At 42.4% G+C, this 19,027-nt stretch overlaps 1 protein-coding gene and 1 long non-coding RNA gene across 3 annotated transcripts in view; one reads left to right on the top strand and one right to left on the bottom strand.

The window, feature by feature from the left end:
* Positions 1-3,757: 3,757 nt before the first annotated feature.
* On the bottom strand, positions 3,758-11,704 carry PRDX4 (peroxiredoxin 4). 2 transcript variants are annotated; one of them, XM_014879723.2, is made up of 7 exons: positions 11,436-11,704; positions 9,540-9,657; positions 8,468-8,584; positions 7,798-7,920; positions 7,052-7,182; positions 5,456-5,490; positions 3,758-3,881 (listed from the first exon to the last, which is right to left on the bottom strand). In XM_014879723.2, exons 1-7 carry the CDS (start codon positions 11,650-11,652, stop codon positions 3,831-3,833), a joined length of 792 nt encoding a protein of 263 aa, XP_014735209.1. In that variant the 5' UTR covers positions 11,653-11,704; the 3' UTR covers positions 3,758-3,830. The 2 variants fall into 2 exon arrangements, with proteins under 2 accessions (XP_014735209.1, XP_088016453.1); XM_088160327.1 differs by lacking the exon at positions 3,758-3,881 and adding an exon at positions 3,895-4,251 and having other exon boundaries at positions 11,436-11,690.
* The window catches only part of LOC148224946 (uncharacterized), a 75,313-nt gene continuing 67,286 nt past the window's right edge, over positions 11,001-19,027 (top strand). Inside the window, exon 1 of the long non-coding RNA XR_015801788.1 lies at positions 11,001-11,195. This is a non-coding gene — a long non-coding RNA (uncharacterized LOC148224946). The remainder of the gene's footprint in view (positions 11,196-19,027) is intronic.

The following is a 19,027-nucleotide window of genomic DNA, read 5'->3' as shown; positions in this document are numbered from 1 at the left end:
ATAGTGATACAAAAGGAGATTTCTGTGGGATTGTCTGAACTCGGTGTTCAAAGGAGTGCCTTGTTTCAAATGTTTTTGTTCTGTGGTTTAAAAAAGTACTAAAATTGCTCAAACTTCATGTAACAGTTTCTGGTAGCCCTTTTTCAAGTGCAGACCATTTCTTTGCAGCCATACCAGATTTTGCAGCCATGTCACATTGTACAGCACTCTGGGAAGAAGTTTGCAGGGCCTGCTGCAATGTGGAACATTGAGCAAGTTTTAGGTCAGAAACTTGCTCCAAACTCACTCCACGCTCAGTTGGTTTTACTGCACATCTGGTCCAGCCTTTATGTGGTGACACTGGTTTGATTGCTGATCCTCCTCTGAATGCATTCTTAAGTAGGCATGGGAGAGATCATTTCTTCGTAGGCTAGGCACAAGCTAACAGGAAAATAAAAGGGTAAATACTCAGCTTTCATGAAAGAGAAGTTGGGGACTCTTGTTTGTGGAAGGTAGTTGGATGACCAGACCTGCACAGAAAATACTACTAGAGCACTTCTCTGCTAGCAGAGATCCTCATCCCTGCAGGGTTCCTGTCCATGAGGCTGGAGACACTGCTGGGCATTGGCTGCTCCTTATTTCCCTTCTGTTACGTAGCAGAAATGGGAGATTTCTGGAGAAGGAGAGTGGGACTCAGGGGATTGGTGCTTGGGGCACTCAGAAAGAAGAGTAGTACTAGTTCTGGTCCTTACTCTCAGTGTCACTCTTTTATGTGGTAACTGCTCAGCTCTTTGCTTTTTCTGTTGAGAAGACAGGATCACAGTGGCATCTACATTAGCGATTAATCACACCACAGAGCTTGCTCTGGCATCAGCTCATTTCAGCTCAGCTGAGATCAGACCACTGAGAGAGACTTGCAGAACAGCTGGGTCTCCAGAACCATATGTGACCTCCATAGCAAACTGAAAAGAGCTGTGCTAGCTTGCCATCACTGCCTGTTTCTCTACAGATGTGTAACAAAATAATTCAAGTTGGAAAATACCTGCCAAGATCATTGAGTCCAACTGTAAACCTAATACCCCTACAGACTCCCAGCAATGTAGTGTTAATTTTTAGATATACTTGAGTTTGCAGAGGAAGAGGTTTCTGTGGGCAAGGAATGGATGTAACCCAGGAAGGCTGCAGAGGACTACATTAGCTAACATCAAAAATCTGTGCCATTATTATTATCTGAATTGATGCTTCTTCAGTACTGCTGGAAGTGACATCCAGGTCTCAGCTAGGATCCATCCTGCTTGGAGAGGTGGCTTTCATCTGCAGACCTCACCACCATACATAGTTTAACAGCTGAGGGGGCAGTAGAGGGATGTGGGTGGCTTGCCCAAAATAGCAGAAGTTGAAGACTGTGTCTCACTATTAGTCATAACTTGCCTTGCAGAAACATTTTTTCTTTTTCTGTTGAGAAGACAGGCTCACAATGGCATCTGCATTTTATGCACTTCCAAAAGAGGGCCATGAATATATTCTGGGGTTTGGGAAAGCAGAGATAGATGAAATTTAAGTTTTCCACTATTTCAAACCTCACGTGAAGAGTACTGGAAGAACAGACTGCTTTGCCATTTGTTCATTTCAAGTATGTACAATCACATGGCAACTCAAGTCTTTGCTTAAGGACTATTTCCCTATTCCCCTAACACTTTTTGTCCCCACTGAACTGCATTAAAAAAAAACAAAAAAACCTACACCATCACTTACACGTTTAAAATGTAAATGTGCATTTATAAAAACCTTGAAAGTTGACACATCTGCACTGCTGTGACTTAAATTTCAGTGGTCAGAGCATGCAGATGGCATCAGTTTTCTTCAGTGATTAAGTGTTCTCAGTGCAGTTTTCTTAGCTCAGGCTCTGTACAGCTTTTGACATCTGCTGTAATTTGCTGCTCTCAGTGCTGATGCTACAGAGATACACCCTGTGGCTGTGTTGGTGTAACTGGCTGCTCACTGGGCTCTGCAAGGAGCCGTGGGCTGGGTGGAGCATGTTCAACACGTGGCTGATAATTCATCTCTGTCTTTATCAGGTGTCACTGGCTGGCTCAGTGCCAGAGGTTCCTGCAGCTGGGAGAGCATTAGGTGTGACTGAGAGCCCGCTGGCTGGAGAGGTGGGCAAGGCCTGTGGGGAGCAGAGGCCACAGGCACCAGGTCTAAAGGGGGCACAGGTATTGTGATCGTTTTGTGCCTTGGGCTGCTGCTCAATGTCTGTGATAGCTGGGCCCACATTTCTCACACTGCAGTGGCTTGGAGTTATTTGGATATTCTGTGTGTTGTTCTTAGTGCTTCAGGGTTGATGTAAACAGAATCCAGAGTAAAATTCAAGGTGATTTACATGCTAGTCATGTAAGAAACCACCTCTGCATGCTGCCCTCCAGTCTTTGGGATCACAGGCTGGAGCAGCACTTTGGGGTTTGGCATGGATCCCATTCTGCCTCTGTTACCCTCTAGATGGGAACAGGGAGGCTGAGGCTCAGTGGAGCTCTACTTGCTCTGGCTGTGGCTTCCTGTGCCCCTAGCATCTGCACAGGTGTTATTTGTATCAGAGCTGAAGTGAAGTAAAACAGCTGTTTCTGCTTTGTGTCTGCAGTGACTATAATGGAGAGCTGCTCCATACTCACCCAAGTCCACAAAATCATGTAACTTCACAGTGCAAATGCAACTCCTGGCCTAGTTCTGCAGAACTGTAGTTAAGTGTCTGTGTATAGGGCAGGGAATTGTATGGTCTGGTGAGGGAAGTGAGTTCTCAGGCATGCAGGATCCAACCAAGAATAATAATGTAGTGCAGACTGGGGAGGGAAAGTGCCTGTTGTCCTTTTCAAGGATGTCCCTGGTGAAAATGTCCCTGTCACACATTTCAGTTGCTGTTTTTTCAGTTGCACAGACTCTAGAATACCGTGCCAAAAAAGAGGAAGAGGTAGGAAGAAGCAAGATGACATCTTAAGGAAAGGGTTCTCCAGTGCACACTGCAGAACACATGTATGTCTTACATGGAGAGGTTCTTTTCCCTTGAAAGAAGAGATTCATGTCCATCAGCCACAAGTTTCTGATGATCACGTGTCAGTACTTACTTTGGAAAGACTACAACTACTCCCTTAAAACGAGGAGCCACAGAAGGAGTGCACTGGCACAGGACACTATCCCCCACATCCATTTGTTAACAGTGCAGAGACAGGGATAAAACTCAGTGTGAAACAGAATTGATCTTATCAGCAAATACACTACAAATTTAAGCATAGAAAAATTTACTGGTTCAGCCCTTGAATCACATGAACTAGGGCTGTGCTTTTTTCAGCAGATGTACTGATTTATACAGTGTAGGGTATGATCTTAGTAGCTGAAAAATGCTTTCAAGATTTACACAGACTGGAAATTTAATTCAGCAACTGTAACTTATTCCTGGCTTTTAAGTTAGCTGCTATTGCCCCTAGACTACAGACAAATGTAGCATAACCAAGTGGCTCTTTTCTAGCTGTAGTGCTAGAATCTGACCAAACACAAGATTTTTGAATCTATTGATAGCAAAAGTCATGAATCTAAGCCCAATATGCTCAGTGGATTTGGAGAAGACTGAACATCTAAACACAACCTAAAGAGAAAACCTGTATTTCATAAGAATATTCTCTGAAAACTAATGAGATACCTGTGCCTCACACAGGTTAGACTTCTGTTTAAACAATGAGCCCTTTAATGTTTTACTGCTGTTACATATTAATCAAACTCACAAAAGTACCAAAATTAATGACATTTTATTGGCAAAAATCAAGTTGAATATGACCTATTGAATTCAACAGATGCGAGCCTCAGTTTAGTTTATCAAAATACTTCAGTTTTCCAGCTGGATCTGGAATTATCTGTGCAAGAAAGAAAATGAAAATATTAGTCAAAAACCAAAGCCACGAAAACATAGCGAACTATAAAGCCACAACAGCACAGTATTTCATAGTAAGATGCTACTGACAACTCATTAGCAACGCTGAAGAGTAATTTGTCAGTTGATTTGGTACTAGATTACTGTTCATCTCTAAAGGTACCTAACAGCAGTAGCAGAGAGATTCAACCGACTGAGGCATGAGAGAGTGCAGTCTACCAAAGGAAGAATTTTGACAGCTTGCCCCAAAAGCAAGATATTTTGGTAAATTATTATCTGTAAGCTAGAGGCTTAGAATTTACTTACAGTTCTTCCCTTGGCCACCACACTCTCATGGCTTCCTCTGGTTTGATCTAATTAAATTAAACACATTTAGAAGGCATGACTACATCTTTGAGAAAGGCTTTTTCAACTACTCTGCTACTGTCTGCATCTTTTTCACAGAGGAGGTGGAGAATGCTTATGTATTGCATTAGATTATTAAATTGGCAGTGTTGGAGCTGTTAATATCAGCATTGTCAGACTATTTTCCAGAAAATATATCAATGTCTTGTTATCTAGGTGATCCTAATTATGGAAGGCAGAAGTTTTCAGTGTCAAAATACGAATGTTAAGCCAGCCAGCCCTCTTTTATTTTACAGTCTTAATATTCAGCTTCCCCCATCATAATGACACTTCTCTGCTAGTTTGAAAAAATTGACTCCCAGTCTCAAGTCATCCTAGGAAACTTTTACATCCAGCAAAGAAACATGGTTTAACATTCCACTGTTCTTTACTATCAAGTACAATGCTCACTAACTCTTAGTTAGTGCTTAGAGGCTGCTGAGACCTGGTTTTTGTTGAGCCAGCTCTTTAACCTCTGTCATCATCAGATGGTTCAGAAGGAAGCCACACGCTCACAAAAGTGACAGTGATCTCATGTGAACCAGGCAGCTCAGACCTCTGGTGGAAGTTTCATTATTCTGCTGAGGCTCACTCTGGACAGGGAACACAAACAAGTTCAGTGTTTGTGTGAACTCTGGCTCCTCTGCCTCCAGTCACATGGAGCCCAGGAGTAACAAAGAAGGGAGGGCAATTGCACAGCAAAGCAGTGCTCCCTGCTGGAATGCTGATAGTGGCACTGGCTCTGGCACATACCACAGCAGCCTAGGAGCTTTTATCTTTCTTTTTTTAGGTAGTGCCCAGGATCTGCAGTAAGAACCACCAAGAATTTATATGGACAAATAACGAGGAAGATACAACAAACTCAATAGTTTTGTACTTTGCCTCATCAGGTGTTAACAGGAAAAAGTTCTTGATCACAAACTCACTGGTGATTAAGTGAATTTTGTTCACACACCAGGAGTTTGAAACAACTGGAACATGTCTAGTGTGAGGGAAACAATCCCCTAATGAAATCAGTAGTAATCCAAATGGTGTAAGCTTAATAATGCAACATTACTCATACCCTCTCACTGACAGTTGCTAAGATTTTGGATTTGGGCCTACTAGAAATGGTAACTGAGTGCTTGTTAGTGCATGCATGTTACATGCATGTTAATATTAACAGTGACTTACTGTTTCACTGCCAGGTTTCCAACCAGCAGGGCAAACTGAAAAAAAAAAGGGACAAAGTTAGCTCAAGTATTTTTACACAAACAGACTTTTGTTTGCCTAATATTCTCTTTCTGACCTTGAAGTAAAACACCATGAAGTGTCACATGTCAATATCTGAAACTATTAAATGTGCAATTTTCTTTACACATGGGATGGTGACCTAGCAGTTTATACCTGACACCACCCACTACTTCTGTTACCTAAAAACTGCAGATCTCTGGATGGATACCTTAGTTTAATTCTTGTGCCCTTCTAAATTAAGTACTGGCAAAGCAGTATCAGAGAATGAACAGCTATTCTAGTAAAACAGAAGTTTTGCAGTGAAATTCAGGTGACTACACAGAGACACACCTTTCTTTCTTTAAAACCAAAAATAGAGGCATTTTTTAGATCAGTTCAAAGATTCCACAAGAGACTAATTTTATTTGAAGCCTTGCTTAGGAGCAAAGGGATCGCAGCATGTGCTTACCACAGTGTGGCTGGGAGCCCTGGGACCACCTGTACAGCTGCATATTCTGGAGTAAAGCTCTCATCTGTTCAGAACTCTCCCTCTGAGGCTTCAGCCCAAGCAGTTATGTCATATTACATTGCTTTAAGACATGCTGACAGACAAAATGCCCCACATGCTAGCAGGAATTGTGGAGAACTGTTATTCTGTGCAAGTAAACCAATGAGGTGTCTACAGAGGCTCTCCTCAATATTCATGTAAAAGCTGGGAAAAAAATGTGGTAAACACTGCAAATTAACATTCTGTAAGCTGGCTTTGTAACTAAATATGGGTAAATTTCCTTAGTCAGATGTGCACAGCCTAAGTATCAGCATCTGTTTTTTCAAGTCTGTACAGCACAGCAGAATAGTGATTTGTACCTTCATATAAAGGTACTTTAAAATGCCTGGTGACATTGAGTTGAACTGGAAGTTAAGCTGCTAAATGTGTATTCATATTTAAACAAATTTTCAAATAAATTATTTAAAGAAATATGAAAAAGTTCACTCTATGCTTGAACTGGAGGAATAAGAATTCTTGATACAAAGTAATGATCTGAAGACAATAAAATTTCTTTGTTGGGGAAAGATGATCACACAGCTATTACACAGAAAACACAAGTAATGGTGCTATAATTTTCACAGTATCACCATGTATCTTGATATGAAACACTCTCAGTTACTTGTCACAGGTCCTCACTGAATGGCACAGGACAAGGTTGGCCTGCATCTCCGTTATTTTAGTATGCAAAAATGTACTATTTGGCCTCATTCTTCACAGCCTCACATTTTGTACAAATTTGTGCTTGTGACACATGGTACATAATGCCAAAATTCAGACTAAGGAATGTTTTATGCTCTCATTCTAATGGATGTGAATCAAAATGTAAATTACTATTCTAGAAACAACCTAAGGACCTGGGACCACGGAATCAAGCAGGGCAATCAAATCACTTCAGTCACTGTATGAGGCCAGTCCTTAATGCTACTAAGCATCTCTCTTGCAAAAAGCTAGTACAGCTTCCAGGCTAAGTAAAACAATCTTCAATATGGCAGTATTTAAAAGAGCACCTTCTCCATGTTTGTCTGTGTACTGGAATGCTTGTACTAAACGAAGTGTTTCATCCACTGATCTCCCAACAGGAAGGTCATTCATTGTGATCTGTCGAAGGATTCTCTTATTGTCAATAATGAAAAGGCCTCTGTGGGGAAAAAAAAAAAAGTGTGTGTGTATTAGAATTAATGACAGAAGTGTTTTCATGCACTCTTTTATGTCTGCTGGATGGGAGTAATTTGATATTTGCAAACACCATATAATGCTCACCACCAGTAACCTACTATTCTTTACCTGGGTATCAGATGACATGTGCTGGGCTCCAGTTAAAACCAGAAAAAGATACTTCTTTGCAGAACACAGAACTAAGGTCTGACAGGCCCTGCCAGGGGATGCTGCACATGCTAGGGCATTACAGGGATCCCAAAAGAAACGATTCAGTTTTAAGCAAATGTATCTCTTTAGGTAACCTTAGTCTTGACTCCATTTGGACTTGGGAGGTTCCTGAGCCACTGTTCTGAACTGAGCAGTTCTTCCATATTTGTCCTGCTGTAGGTATCTTCTGATGCCTGCTGTTAAACAGGATATTAACCTTGACCCCTCTTCTGACTCATTATATTTTTTGTGTTCTTCGATTTTTGCTACTCACCATGAATCCCCAAGTAAAAGCTGCTCTAAAAGAAAAATTTCAAATGCTTCTTTAAATATAAGGAGTAAGTATTACCCCACCAAAACCCAGCCAAACTGCAGCCCAGTGAAATACCTAAGTGTATGTCCTTGATCTTCCAGATACACTCCGTAATCCTTTGAAATCTGGTGTGTCAGATCAGAAAGAAGTGGAATCTTCATTGGTCCAAGTCCTCCTTGTTTACGAGGAGTATTAATCCTTTGAAGGAAAGGAAATATAGATGCATTTCTCATACAGATTTATATTGCCCACACAAATCACAAACTACATCAGTATGGAAAGAAAGATTTAGTGCAAGTGACATTTTTTCTGTTATGCACACAAAGAGATGAACAGTATTTGTGGCTTGAACAAAATGCTCAGTAGATGTTTTGCAGGTTTTGGCCACATGTGTTAATGATGACCTTTTTCTTACCAGTCACATTTGCTTTATGATTACGTGCTCGTGAACTGGGACAATGCGAAACATTTACCGATAGTTTCATTAATATTTTCTTTTTGTATTTGTAGTATTTCTTGGACTGAGACATGACATACTGCAAGCAATACATGTTAAACAAGCTTAAAAAATAAAGGTACTTTCACATACTAGGGTTAAAATGTATTTTAAACATTTGTGTCAATAGCATCACACTTTCTCACATTATGATATACTTGCACAGGCTAAAAATCTGGGGAGTACTGTTCTTTTACTGAATTGGAACCATAAAAGATGTTTAGTCAAAGACAAGAGGAAGATACATACCATGCTAAGTGAGTGAATTTTGAGTCCACAGAACATGCTACTACTTCAGTATTTATTGCTCTGAATTCTTCAATTCGGTCACTGAAGGCAATTATCTCAGTTGGACAGACAAACGTACTAGAGATGATTGAAGATGATAAAAGTCAAAATTTCATGAGAAAGCCAGTAAATTCTCTGCCTATCTTAAAATGGTGTATTTATCATAAATTATTTCAGCTTTTGCTTATTTTTATTGCTTCTTCAGGTATTTAATGAAAATGCTGCCTGACAAATCCTCCACCCTTACACTCCATCTTACTTACAAATGGATTCTTTCTGAAGACTATAAATCTATGGTGATTTTACAATCTAGACTCAGAGCTTGTACAGTTACTTTCTTTTAGACTTTACAAATGTGGCTGAATTTAAGCACTACAATGCAGTATTTTCAGAGGATCATACTATAACTTGTTGTTACTGTGCAAATCTCAACGAATTAGTCTTCAACTTTTTCTATTACAGAAGAACTAAAGTAGTAAAGATAATGATGTTATAATATTAAATGTAGTTATGCATCTCTGTCCTCTTATGTTCATTTTGTGGAAAACAATGGGATTGTCCCTTAAAAAGCAGAGATGTTTTCACTCAATCAGTGAAGTTACTGCATTTTAAATAAAGGAAGTTAATGTTAAGTGCTCCGAGGATGTTACAGGATGAACTTAAAGGGAAAATGCCACTTCCATACACACTCTAGAAAAAGTAGATGTGATGCTTTCTTCTACTTGCAGCACTGATTTACAGCACAGAACAGAACAGAGTCTGCCTAACTGGGAAACTACAAAGTTGTTTGTTTTGTGTGGAGACACAAATTAGTTATTAGTACAGTTATTAGGACAAAGATTGTGTGGCAAGTTTACCAATGCATGATGAGAAAACAAATGCAAAGAATATATTTTCTTCTGTCATTCCTTTCTTCTCTCCCAAATTCTTACCAAACAAAAATATAAGACCTCAAAAAAAGAGAGGAATTAATGAATTATGAATCTAGTGTAGCTGCACTCACTCTTGGTACGCCTACAGTGCTCTTACTTACAAGTCAAGAGGATAAAAGAAGAAGACAAGATATTTTCCTTCATAATCTGTTAACTTCAGCTCTTTAAACTCTCCATTAATGACTGCTGTTCCCTCCCAGTAAGGCGCAGGCTTGGAGACTGAAATGCAAAGAATGTTGAATTAAATGTCAGAATATAACACCTGTGTTCAAACCAAGCTGTCCAAGGACACCTGTTCTTCCTTTTTCTTGAAAAACAACCTGCAGCAAAGTTCCAAGATGAAACTGCTTTCCAGCTCTAAACAGGGGGGTACAGAATGATGAAGAAATGAAGGCTTTAGTACACACACAAAGTAAATAATTTGGCCAACCTGTGCTCATACATGAGTCCTGTTGATCACTGATACTCAAGGCCACACAAACCTTATCTGGGCCTACTGAACAAACCCAGTGTGCACTGCCAGCTCAAGGCACCTGCCAGGCTGAAGGGGAAAGCTCTTTAATACTTCAGGTACTCTCATTGTTTTGTTAGGAATAGCTGTTGGGAACCAGAAGCACAGAATAGTTCAAATTCACTTTGCTACTTTTTAGCCATGGAAACCTGTCTGGAATTCTGGTCTATAAAAAATACATGCTACAACATGTTTAGAGACAAATGCCTAAAAATGCAGCATATGTTTACTAAATTACAACTCCTAAGCAAATTTAAACTTGAAGACAGCTGTGTTTTAAAAACAATATCCAGCTGCAGAGCAAGAAATATATTATTCCTATCAGAAGGGATTAACCTTGAATTTAAAATATTAAAAATTAATCTGCCAGGTACTATTTTCATACCACTGTGAATTCTGAGACAAAGGATAAGGTATACTGGAATTACAAGGTGATCTGAATACACTTGCCATACATCACATAAAGGACATTGACATACATCTCCAGCAAATTAGGGGAAAGCTGCTGAGAAAAACTTGTGGAATCTTGAATATTATCTGGGTGGTACCTGAATTGTTTGGCTCTCCTTTTGGAGACAACCCAACAGCTGCAGAATATAGTTACCAAGGATGTATAACAAGGACCTTCAGATTAGGAGGGAAAAACAAAATTAAACAAAATACTGCATATCTTAACCCCTTCCTTAATTAAGGTAATTGTTTTTGCAGTTATAAACATCTGTCTGTAATAACTTACACTGAAAAGGGAGAAAAACACAAACTATCAGTTACAAATATCTTGGCTGCTTTTCCGTTTTTTTTTTTTGGGGAGCATCTGCTTGCAAATGTTTCAAAAAAGAACGTATGCTCTTGGCTCAGTAAAAGAAAAGGACTTCACAGCTGTCAATTCTCACAGGGAAGATAATTTCTGTGTGATCTCTCTGTACTCTCTGTCCTGCAGGACGGGACTTTTAGCAGCTGTTCCTGAACATCTCACAGTGACGCGATTTACGGTGTTTGTCCCCACCGGTGTTTGTCTGTCATGTAAGCATTTAAATCGCGAGAGAGCACAGGCACAAAACCAGCGTCAAACCCAGCGCGGTGGCAGCGGGTTACGAGAGGTGCCCATTCATTGTTTCTGATGGCGAGCACAAAACATTCCTGTGCATCCCCTGAAGCGCTTCCCTGAACTCGTTCGCCATTTCTGGAACCACGGAACTTGCTGGAGGCCCGTGAGACGGCGACGGCGACCACGGTGGAAATACAGGTCTGGAAGGGGCTGGCGGGGCCCGGTCCACCCTCCGCCCTCCTTCCCTCTCCCCTGCGTGCCCCGGAGGCCGCAGCAGGGCTCGGAGAATGGCAGGGCTCGGGGAACTCCGCGCTCCGCCTGACGTGGCGCTGCCGCTGCCGCCGCCGCCGCCCCGCTCCGCAGCCCCGAGGCGCACTGCGGGCACATCCCCGCCCCGGCCCCGCCGCTCCCGCAGCCCCGGCCGCGCCCGCAACCTACTCTTGGCCTGGCTGAGGTGCAGCGAGTGGTCGGAGACGGGCAGCCGGGCCGCCTCCCCGGGGTACACCTGCCCGCCCGCGTAGTAATGGCACTGCTCGTCCCCGCGCTGCCGCGCCGCCCGCGGCTCCTCCGCCTCGGCTTCGCCTCCCAGCGCCGCCGCCAGCAGCAACAGCAGCAGCGCGGGGCACCGGGCCCCGGCCCCGCCGCCCGCCTCCATGGCCCGCCGAGCGACTGCACGTCCCCGCGGCGCGGCGAGGGGCGGTGGCGGCGGGGAGGAGCTTGGTCCGCACACACTCCCGCCTCATGGCCTGGCCGGGCCGGGCCGGGGCTCAGGGAGGCGGGGGGGGAACCGAGGGGCTGGGCTGTGCGTGTCCCCGGCCCTGCACAGTCACCCCGGGTTCGGCATAGGAGCCCACTCTCGGCACAGCCACCCAACCCGGCTTAGGAACCCCATCCTGGCACAGCCATCCCAGCCCAGCACAACCACCCTAGCCCGGCATAGGAACCCAATCCTGGTACAGCCATCCCGGCACAGCCACCCTAGCCCGGCCTAGGAACCCAATCCTGGAAGAGCCATCCCGGGGCAGATCACAGCCACCCCCAGTCCGGCATAGGAACCCTAGCCTGGCACAGCCACCCCGGGACACAGCACAACCACCCCCGGACTCGGCACCGCCACCCTTGGTCCCGGCACAGCCACCCTGGCCCGGCATAGGAGCCCCATCCCGGCATAGGAGCCCCATCCCGGCACAGGCACCCTGGCCCGGCATAGGAGCCCCATCCCGGCACAGCCACCCTGGCCCTGACCGGTCCGTGGCAGGGCGCTGAGCGCGGGCGGTGCTGGCCGGGCTGCGGCCTCGTGCTCCGGCCTCGGAGGAATCGGGAATTATGTACATACGTAGAGACAGAGGGGGAAAGTCCACGTGTGTGTGGAGAGAGAGCGCACACGTATCTGGAGCGGGTGATTGCAGAAGGAAGCTATGATTGTGAGAGCTTCCCGTCTGTTATCATCTCTTATCTGTGGCGGCGTGGGTTCTGCGGGCACGGCCCCGCTCGCGGTCGTAGCCAGACATGCTAAGTGCAGCTTGTGCATTCCGGCCTCATCAATACAAACAGTGCGGAGCAGGGGCACTGCCTCAGGCCAGAACCTTCAGTTGTTGACCCCTGGACAGCAACGCGTAAATGGGCACCATGTAGTGATGAATGTGTAAGAGTAGGTTAGACAGAAATTAAATGCTAAGTGCCTTAATTCACAGAATCACAAAATGGTTTGGGTTAGAAGGCGCCTTTAAAGATAATCTATCCTAATACCCCTCCAATGGTAGCGTCATTTTCAGCTATATCAGGTTGCTCAGAGCCCTGTCCAGCCTGACCTCGAATGTTTCCAGGATTGGGACATCCACCTCTGGTCAACCTGTTCCAGTGTTTTGCCACCCTCATTGTAAAAAATTCCTTATTTATATTAGTGTTAATCTACTGTTTTGCAATTTGAAACCATTACTCCTTGTCCTATCACAGTAGGCTGTGCTAAAAAGTCTGTCCCTATCTTTCTTATAAGCCCCGTTTAGGTACTGGAGGGCTGCTCTAAAGGCTCTCTGGAGCCTTCTCCAGGCTGAACAACCTCAATGTTTACAGCAGAGAAGCTCCAATTCTGTGATCATCTCTGTGAACCAGATGCCTTGGTTCAAGTTTGCCTTGTGAGAGGTCATTTTTCTCAATGCTGAGTAGATTCATATCACAAAACAATTACATAGTCGCAGATAAGCATAGATGGAATATAATTGCACAGCGCATTTAATAACAAGATTTTGAAGACAATAAGTAGGCTGTGACAAGCAGTTGGTAAGGCTTTGCAGCACAATTTCTGGTTGAACTAGGCATACCTATTGGACAGGGACAGGTCAGGTCATCTGTCACAGTGTATCAATTAAATTGTACCCAGAGTCCTTAAAAATAAGGGTGTGAAGGAGCTGGAGCTGTCCCTTATCAACAGTGTTGACCTTTTGTGCTTTGAGCACAGTGGATGCCATCCTCTGGGAAAACTGGTGGTCCAGTAAAAGTTCTGCAGACTGACAATGTCAGGAATGTCTGCATTGCAGCCTGTCTCTGCAGATGATTTGTTATAAATGCTTGAGGATGGTGTGGTACCTGTGCCATAATGGACAGTACAATTTCTCTCTTTTTTTTTTTTTTACAGAGCAGGCATGTAAAGAGCAGAGGCAAAAGAAAATGCTGAGGGACACTTTGTAAGAATAAAGGCCCTGTAAAAGAAGAAAAGGATTAGCAAGGCACCTGTGATTATACAATGTATCTTGAAAAAATCCTAATGTTTTTGTGGTTTCCTGCAACGGATTTCACTCTTTAGAAAGATACTTCACAAAATTAAATTCACAGGAGTGGAAGAAACAAGATCTTGTAGGCGTGCTTGGACTTCTTAACCTATGATTTTAGTGTTCCTTTCTCCCAAAGCCCTGACTTCTCTCCAGAAGGGTCTCCTTTTCTTTCTCATCTCTTGTGGCATTTGTCTTTAAGTTTCAGTCTAGGTTCTACAAGTTAGGGTCATGCCACTCATATCCTTACTGCCACAGTAATAATCTTCCTTGGGTGCATTTGCCCACCTGAAGGAAGGGATTGAAGATTACTGAGGGTCAGAAGCATAAGGCTCTGGAACAACCCTCTTATGGGTAAGGGAGCAAAACACCTGTATATTTACCAGGCTTGATCAGCATGTGTGGAATTAGAAATAAATTGTATTAAATGTCTGCCTAAAGGGGAAATGGACTTGATGACACATGAAATCCCCTTGTCTTGTTTTTCTTACAGGAAGTTGGTGGTGGCCATTCTCTGTCTATACCTCCCAAAGTGTCGAAAGCAGGATAAAACCTATTCTTTTCAGTGCTGCTGTTTGAGTTTGATACCCCTCCCCTATCAAGGTCATGTCATTAAAAGGAGGATGAAGAAAACCTGTTTGCTCATGTTAAGCACTCTGGCTGTGGTAGAAAAAAGCACTTAATCTGTGTACTCCCACTGATCTCAGAATCAGAGCTCTACATTTAAGCTTGTTAAAATGTGTTGATAGATTACTGTTTTACATGATCTAACTCTAGTAGCACTGAATTTAATATCAAGCTTTCCTTAGTCTCAGTGCTCCTAAGAAAAGTGATAGTCATGGCCTCTGTGAGTTCACAGAGAAAATTATTTTGGTTGACCCTGCTCTTTTCTTTGTGCTGGTGTTTTGAGCCATAGGAAATGGCAGTGATTTGAAAAGCAGACATACAGTGAGGTTAAAAAAAAAAAGAGCAGTTGCAAGGTATGCACTTTGCAAAGTATGTTAACATTGCTCAGTTGAAAGATATTCCCACATATCTCTAAATGAGAGAGAAAACCAGTAAATTCAATGCAGTAAAAATAGAAAAAAAAGCAGGCCTCTTGTGAGTGGAGAAAATGCTGAAGGACAAAAATGGGTTTTATCTGCAGAATATAATGTTAATTTAATAGCACTAATTTGAGGTTCATATGTGATTAAGTATATATAGGCATGGAACAGAGTTCAAAAGAGCAAAAAGAAAGACTCTAGCTGATACTGTACTCTCAAGACTTCTGCAAGTGATTAAAAAATGAAAAAAAAAATAAATGAAATCCAAGATGAAATCTAAATACATATCACTCTTCAGTGTCTAAATGGAGAAAATGGGCAGCAGTCTTTCTTTTTCCAGTGATTAAATACCTGACAATGCTGATTGTTGTGTTTAAATTGGTGATATTAAGTGATGCTGTTAAAATGTGATAAGAGAAACACTGCTACATATTCATCCTGTTCTACAGCTCTTCTGAAGCTGGGAAGGCTTAGCATGTGTAAAGGGAAATCTTTTAAATCCTTCCTTACCCCCACTACACTCACAGTATTTGTCCTGTCATGCTGTATCCAGACCCATGAGGAAGGTTCAATTTTGGCAAAGGGCTTGATAGTGGTAGGAGGTCATTGCCACGGTGGCACTTAAGTTATGTAAGCAGGGAGTGATTTTGGCTACTGAAGCAGTTTAGAAGTGGTTATGGAGGTTCTGTGTGGTGCTGAAATTACCTCACTGCAATTTAAATGACCGAACATAAAAATATCTTGGAAAAATTAGTGTAATATATTTTAGCAAGATACCTGTCACCATTTCCTGGAACAGATGGAGCAGATGTTCAATATTGTGCTGGTGAAACTAGCAGTTGGTTTTATCCTCCTCATGGTTTACAGGGACATTTTAACAAATATATTGCATTGCTCATCATTCATGCCAAAAAAATCTATAGCATAGGAAACTTTGCTGGAGAAATGAGGGTAGAAAACATCTGTTTTGTGAGAGAGATTGGAACAGAATGACCATAATTAAAATTAACAATTTAGAGAAGACTTCTTGTCTTTGGTTCTTGCCAAGGCCAGACTGGTGGGATCAGCTGTGTGTGCTGACTGCAAAGGGTCCTTGAAGAAAAAGTGTATCAGGCTGAGAAGTGCTGGGTGGTGCCATTTACTTTAACAGGAGCTGCATCCTGACTTCTGACGGCTGCTTGTGTTGTCAGCTAGTGGAAGCAGTATGACTGAGTAAACATAAACATAGAATTTGTAAAATCTGCCACTTTATACTATAGAAGCATCATATATATGTTTATTCCTGCAGCCTACCTTTAGGGAATACATTAGTGTTTAGAGATGAATTTATGTTTTTCCTCTGCAAACATAGCTGCCATAGAAAAGTCTGCTTCATTTCTTTCCCTTTCTTCTCCAGCCAGCTCTGTTTCCTATGTCATTGGTATCAGCAACCCTGCAGGGCCTGTGTGATAGGAACAGGGCAGAGCATGTTACTGATGTGTTTGACTGAGCATGGCAGCAAAAGGTGGTTGGTACTGCTAGTCACTGGGTGAGGGGGGAGTATGGTTTCTAAAGCACCTCCTGTTCCAAGCTCTCTTCTGCCTCTGTAAGTGCTGACAGAATCTACAAGTTTGTGAATAAAAACAAACATTGTGAAACCACCTTCTTGAGTTGACAAATCATGTAGTCCTTGCAAGTTTTCCTTGCAAGTCCTTATATCAGTTTTCCTTTGGCTGTCATCTGGGGGTGGGTTACAAGTCTGTCTATGCTCTATCTCATTTTTTCTTCCTTTAACAAGTATGTATTCAAAGAAAGTGCCCAAAACATCTCTGTGTACTAGCATAATTTTTGGACAGCTGTACTGACGAGGACAGAGAAAGTCAGTGCTGAACTGCACCTGTTAGACATATGTTGTTCTCTACAAGTCAGTGAACTGTGAAGGACAATTGAGGAATTGCACTGGAAAGCCAACACTGAACGTCTGGACCTGCTGTTGGCAGCATGCTGCTGTGTGCCCTGACACCATCACAGCCGGGAGCTTGCTAGCCAAAATCACCTAGCTGGCTTTGTCTGGTGGTGCTGACCAAGGCACACCTTGACCCACAGAGCAGTAACCCCACCTTGTCAAGTGTAGTGATCTCCATCAGTGACATTCACAGGGGTTCACAGGCTCCTGCCCTTGGGGTCCCACCTTTGGTTCTGCCTTCTCACATCTGAACTGAGCCTAGAGCATTCTGGTCCAAGCCTTGAGCTCAGTCAGACTTTGGGAAAAGGTGGAAAATTTGTCACCTCTCTGCTCAGACAAAGCAAAGCTGTGTCTTGCCCTCGCAGGTGCCTGAACCACAGCCTCGTGGATGGAAAGAAGCCCTGTGGCAACCTAATTTCATATTCTCTCAAACCAGAATGGGACAGATGCTGCTAATATTTTTTGGTGACACCTGGGGGATGCTTCTTCTGTGTGGAGCACTAAAGCCTTGCTCAAGATTGTGGGTATGCTACATGCCTTGCATTTGGGCAGTGAAGGAAAATGGAATATTTAGCTATTGTCAAAAAATAGACCCTAGTGTCTGAAGCATGGCTGATCCCATGGTCTATGTAGGAGAGAAGGCTGTATGCCCAGCATGGTGGGATGATGTGGTCATAAAGAGCTCCCAGCTACTCTTGTTATGCTGGCCTGCCTGTGCCTCTTCACTTTTAGCTTGCAAAGCTTTTTATATTATCTATTTTCTAGCAGTGTTCGATACCTAAATTTGCTTTTCTCTGCTATTTGTACTTATGAAAGAGAAAAATGGCTAGTAATGAGAAATATTTATGCGCCTTAAAGTGTCAGTCGCTTTTACATTGCTCACTAGATGGCAGTACGATGCTTGCTATGCAGATTGAAAGAACTGAAGTCATCTATTCTGTATTGTCTGAAAATCCTGAAAAACCTGGGGATCTGGTATTTTCTTTTCTAAAATACAAGGTCCACAGGTATAGGAAATGCAAGTTGAAATCTATATTCAGTCCTCACAAACAACTCCAGTTCCTCTGAACTTGTTACAACAATCAAGCTTATATAATTTTTCAATAAAAAGTTTACTCTGTTGAATAACCTCTGAAAGTGAAGATGCTAGTGATACTACAGTAGTCTCTTAAAAAGGAAGAAAAAAAATTAAGAAAACCCCGTAAAAATTCTGATAAAAGAGGCGAATATGTGTAACAGAAAATGAGTTTTAGCCTGGTCACTGTGGAGTACTGAAATCAATACTGTTTTTTTGTTTCTGCGTCCTTTTTTGCTAGCTACACACAGTTTTCTGGGAGTTTAGGAAGCAGTCCAGAAATCTTTCATCTCTACTTTGACTGATCAGAGTGGAGTGCATAGGCTCTGGTTCTTCTCTCGTCTTTCAGAAATCTCTGGGCTCCATTTGGAATGGCTGTAAATAAATGAAGCCTTTACCTTTTTTATAATAACATCCTCACCTATCCCAGTTCAATTTTGCAAATATTTCAGAGGTTCAACTATTTCAGCTTGCCTGCTTGATCTAATGCAAGGACCTAGAGGTTTCCATACAAAGCCAAATTTCATAGTAATTGGAAATGAAATGGACCCAGTATTTGTGTTCCTTGGACCATATGTATATGTCTTAAATCTCCTTCAGATAAATCCAGTAGTCTAATTTAGCATATAGGTTGTGTAGTAAACTGTAAATTACTTTGGCTTAATACTGAAATAACTCCTCTTAGAGTCAAAGATCTTTCTCTGCTTTGATTTGCCAACTTTCCAAGTGGCCTTGGGATGCTGTGCCTCTGTGCAAGAGTAAATATTTGATCAACCACAACTAAACTTGAAATGTAGGTCTGTTGTTTTCCCATGATTAAAGGAAAAAAAGCTCGTGATTCATAGATATGAGTTTTATTTCTTGCTGCATGTTTACTCATTTTTAAGAAAGTCATCATTCTTAGAAGTTTGGAGAAGTTTGCAAATTTAAAAATTCTTAAGTGAAAGCATAGGGATTTCAAGATACTATAGATACTCTAGGTAGTGCACTGGAAGTATACTACCTGTGTGCAAACCATTTATGTATTTATACCCTAAAATCTCATTCACCATTACAGAATCAAAATATGGATGAAAATGTTTAGAAAATACCGATACTTGCTGCAGTTGGGTGCAGCTACTTTTCTTTTTTCTGCTGCTCTTGAAGCCTAAAATAAAACACAGTGTGCAACTTGCACACTTAAATTGTAATACAAG

The sequence above is a fragment of the Sturnus vulgaris genome, chromosome 2 (assembly GCF_052056855.1).
Source record: "Sturnus vulgaris isolate bStuVul1 chromosome 2, bStuVul1.hap1, whole genome shotgun sequence".
Taxonomy (NCBI): Eukaryota; Metazoa; Chordata; class Aves; order Passeriformes; family Sturnidae; genus Sturnus; species Sturnus vulgaris.
Note: the sequence above shows the minus strand (reverse complement) of the source record. Positions and strands in the feature narration are given on the sequence as shown.

Coding starts and splice junctions, on each gene's coding strand:
- PRDX4 (XM_014879723.2), bottom strand. CDS start 11,652: ATGGAGGCGGGCGGCGGGGCCGGGGCCCGGTGCCCCGCGCTGCTGCTG. Junction 8,585..9,539: donor TTCTTTTATCCTCTTGACTT/GTAAGTAAGAGC, acceptor AATCATCTCTAG/TACGTTTGTCTGTCCAACTG. Junction 5,491..7,051: donor CACAGACAAACATGGAGAAG/GTGCTCTTTTAA, acceptor TTTTTTTTTCAG/TTTGCCCTGCTGGTTGGAAA.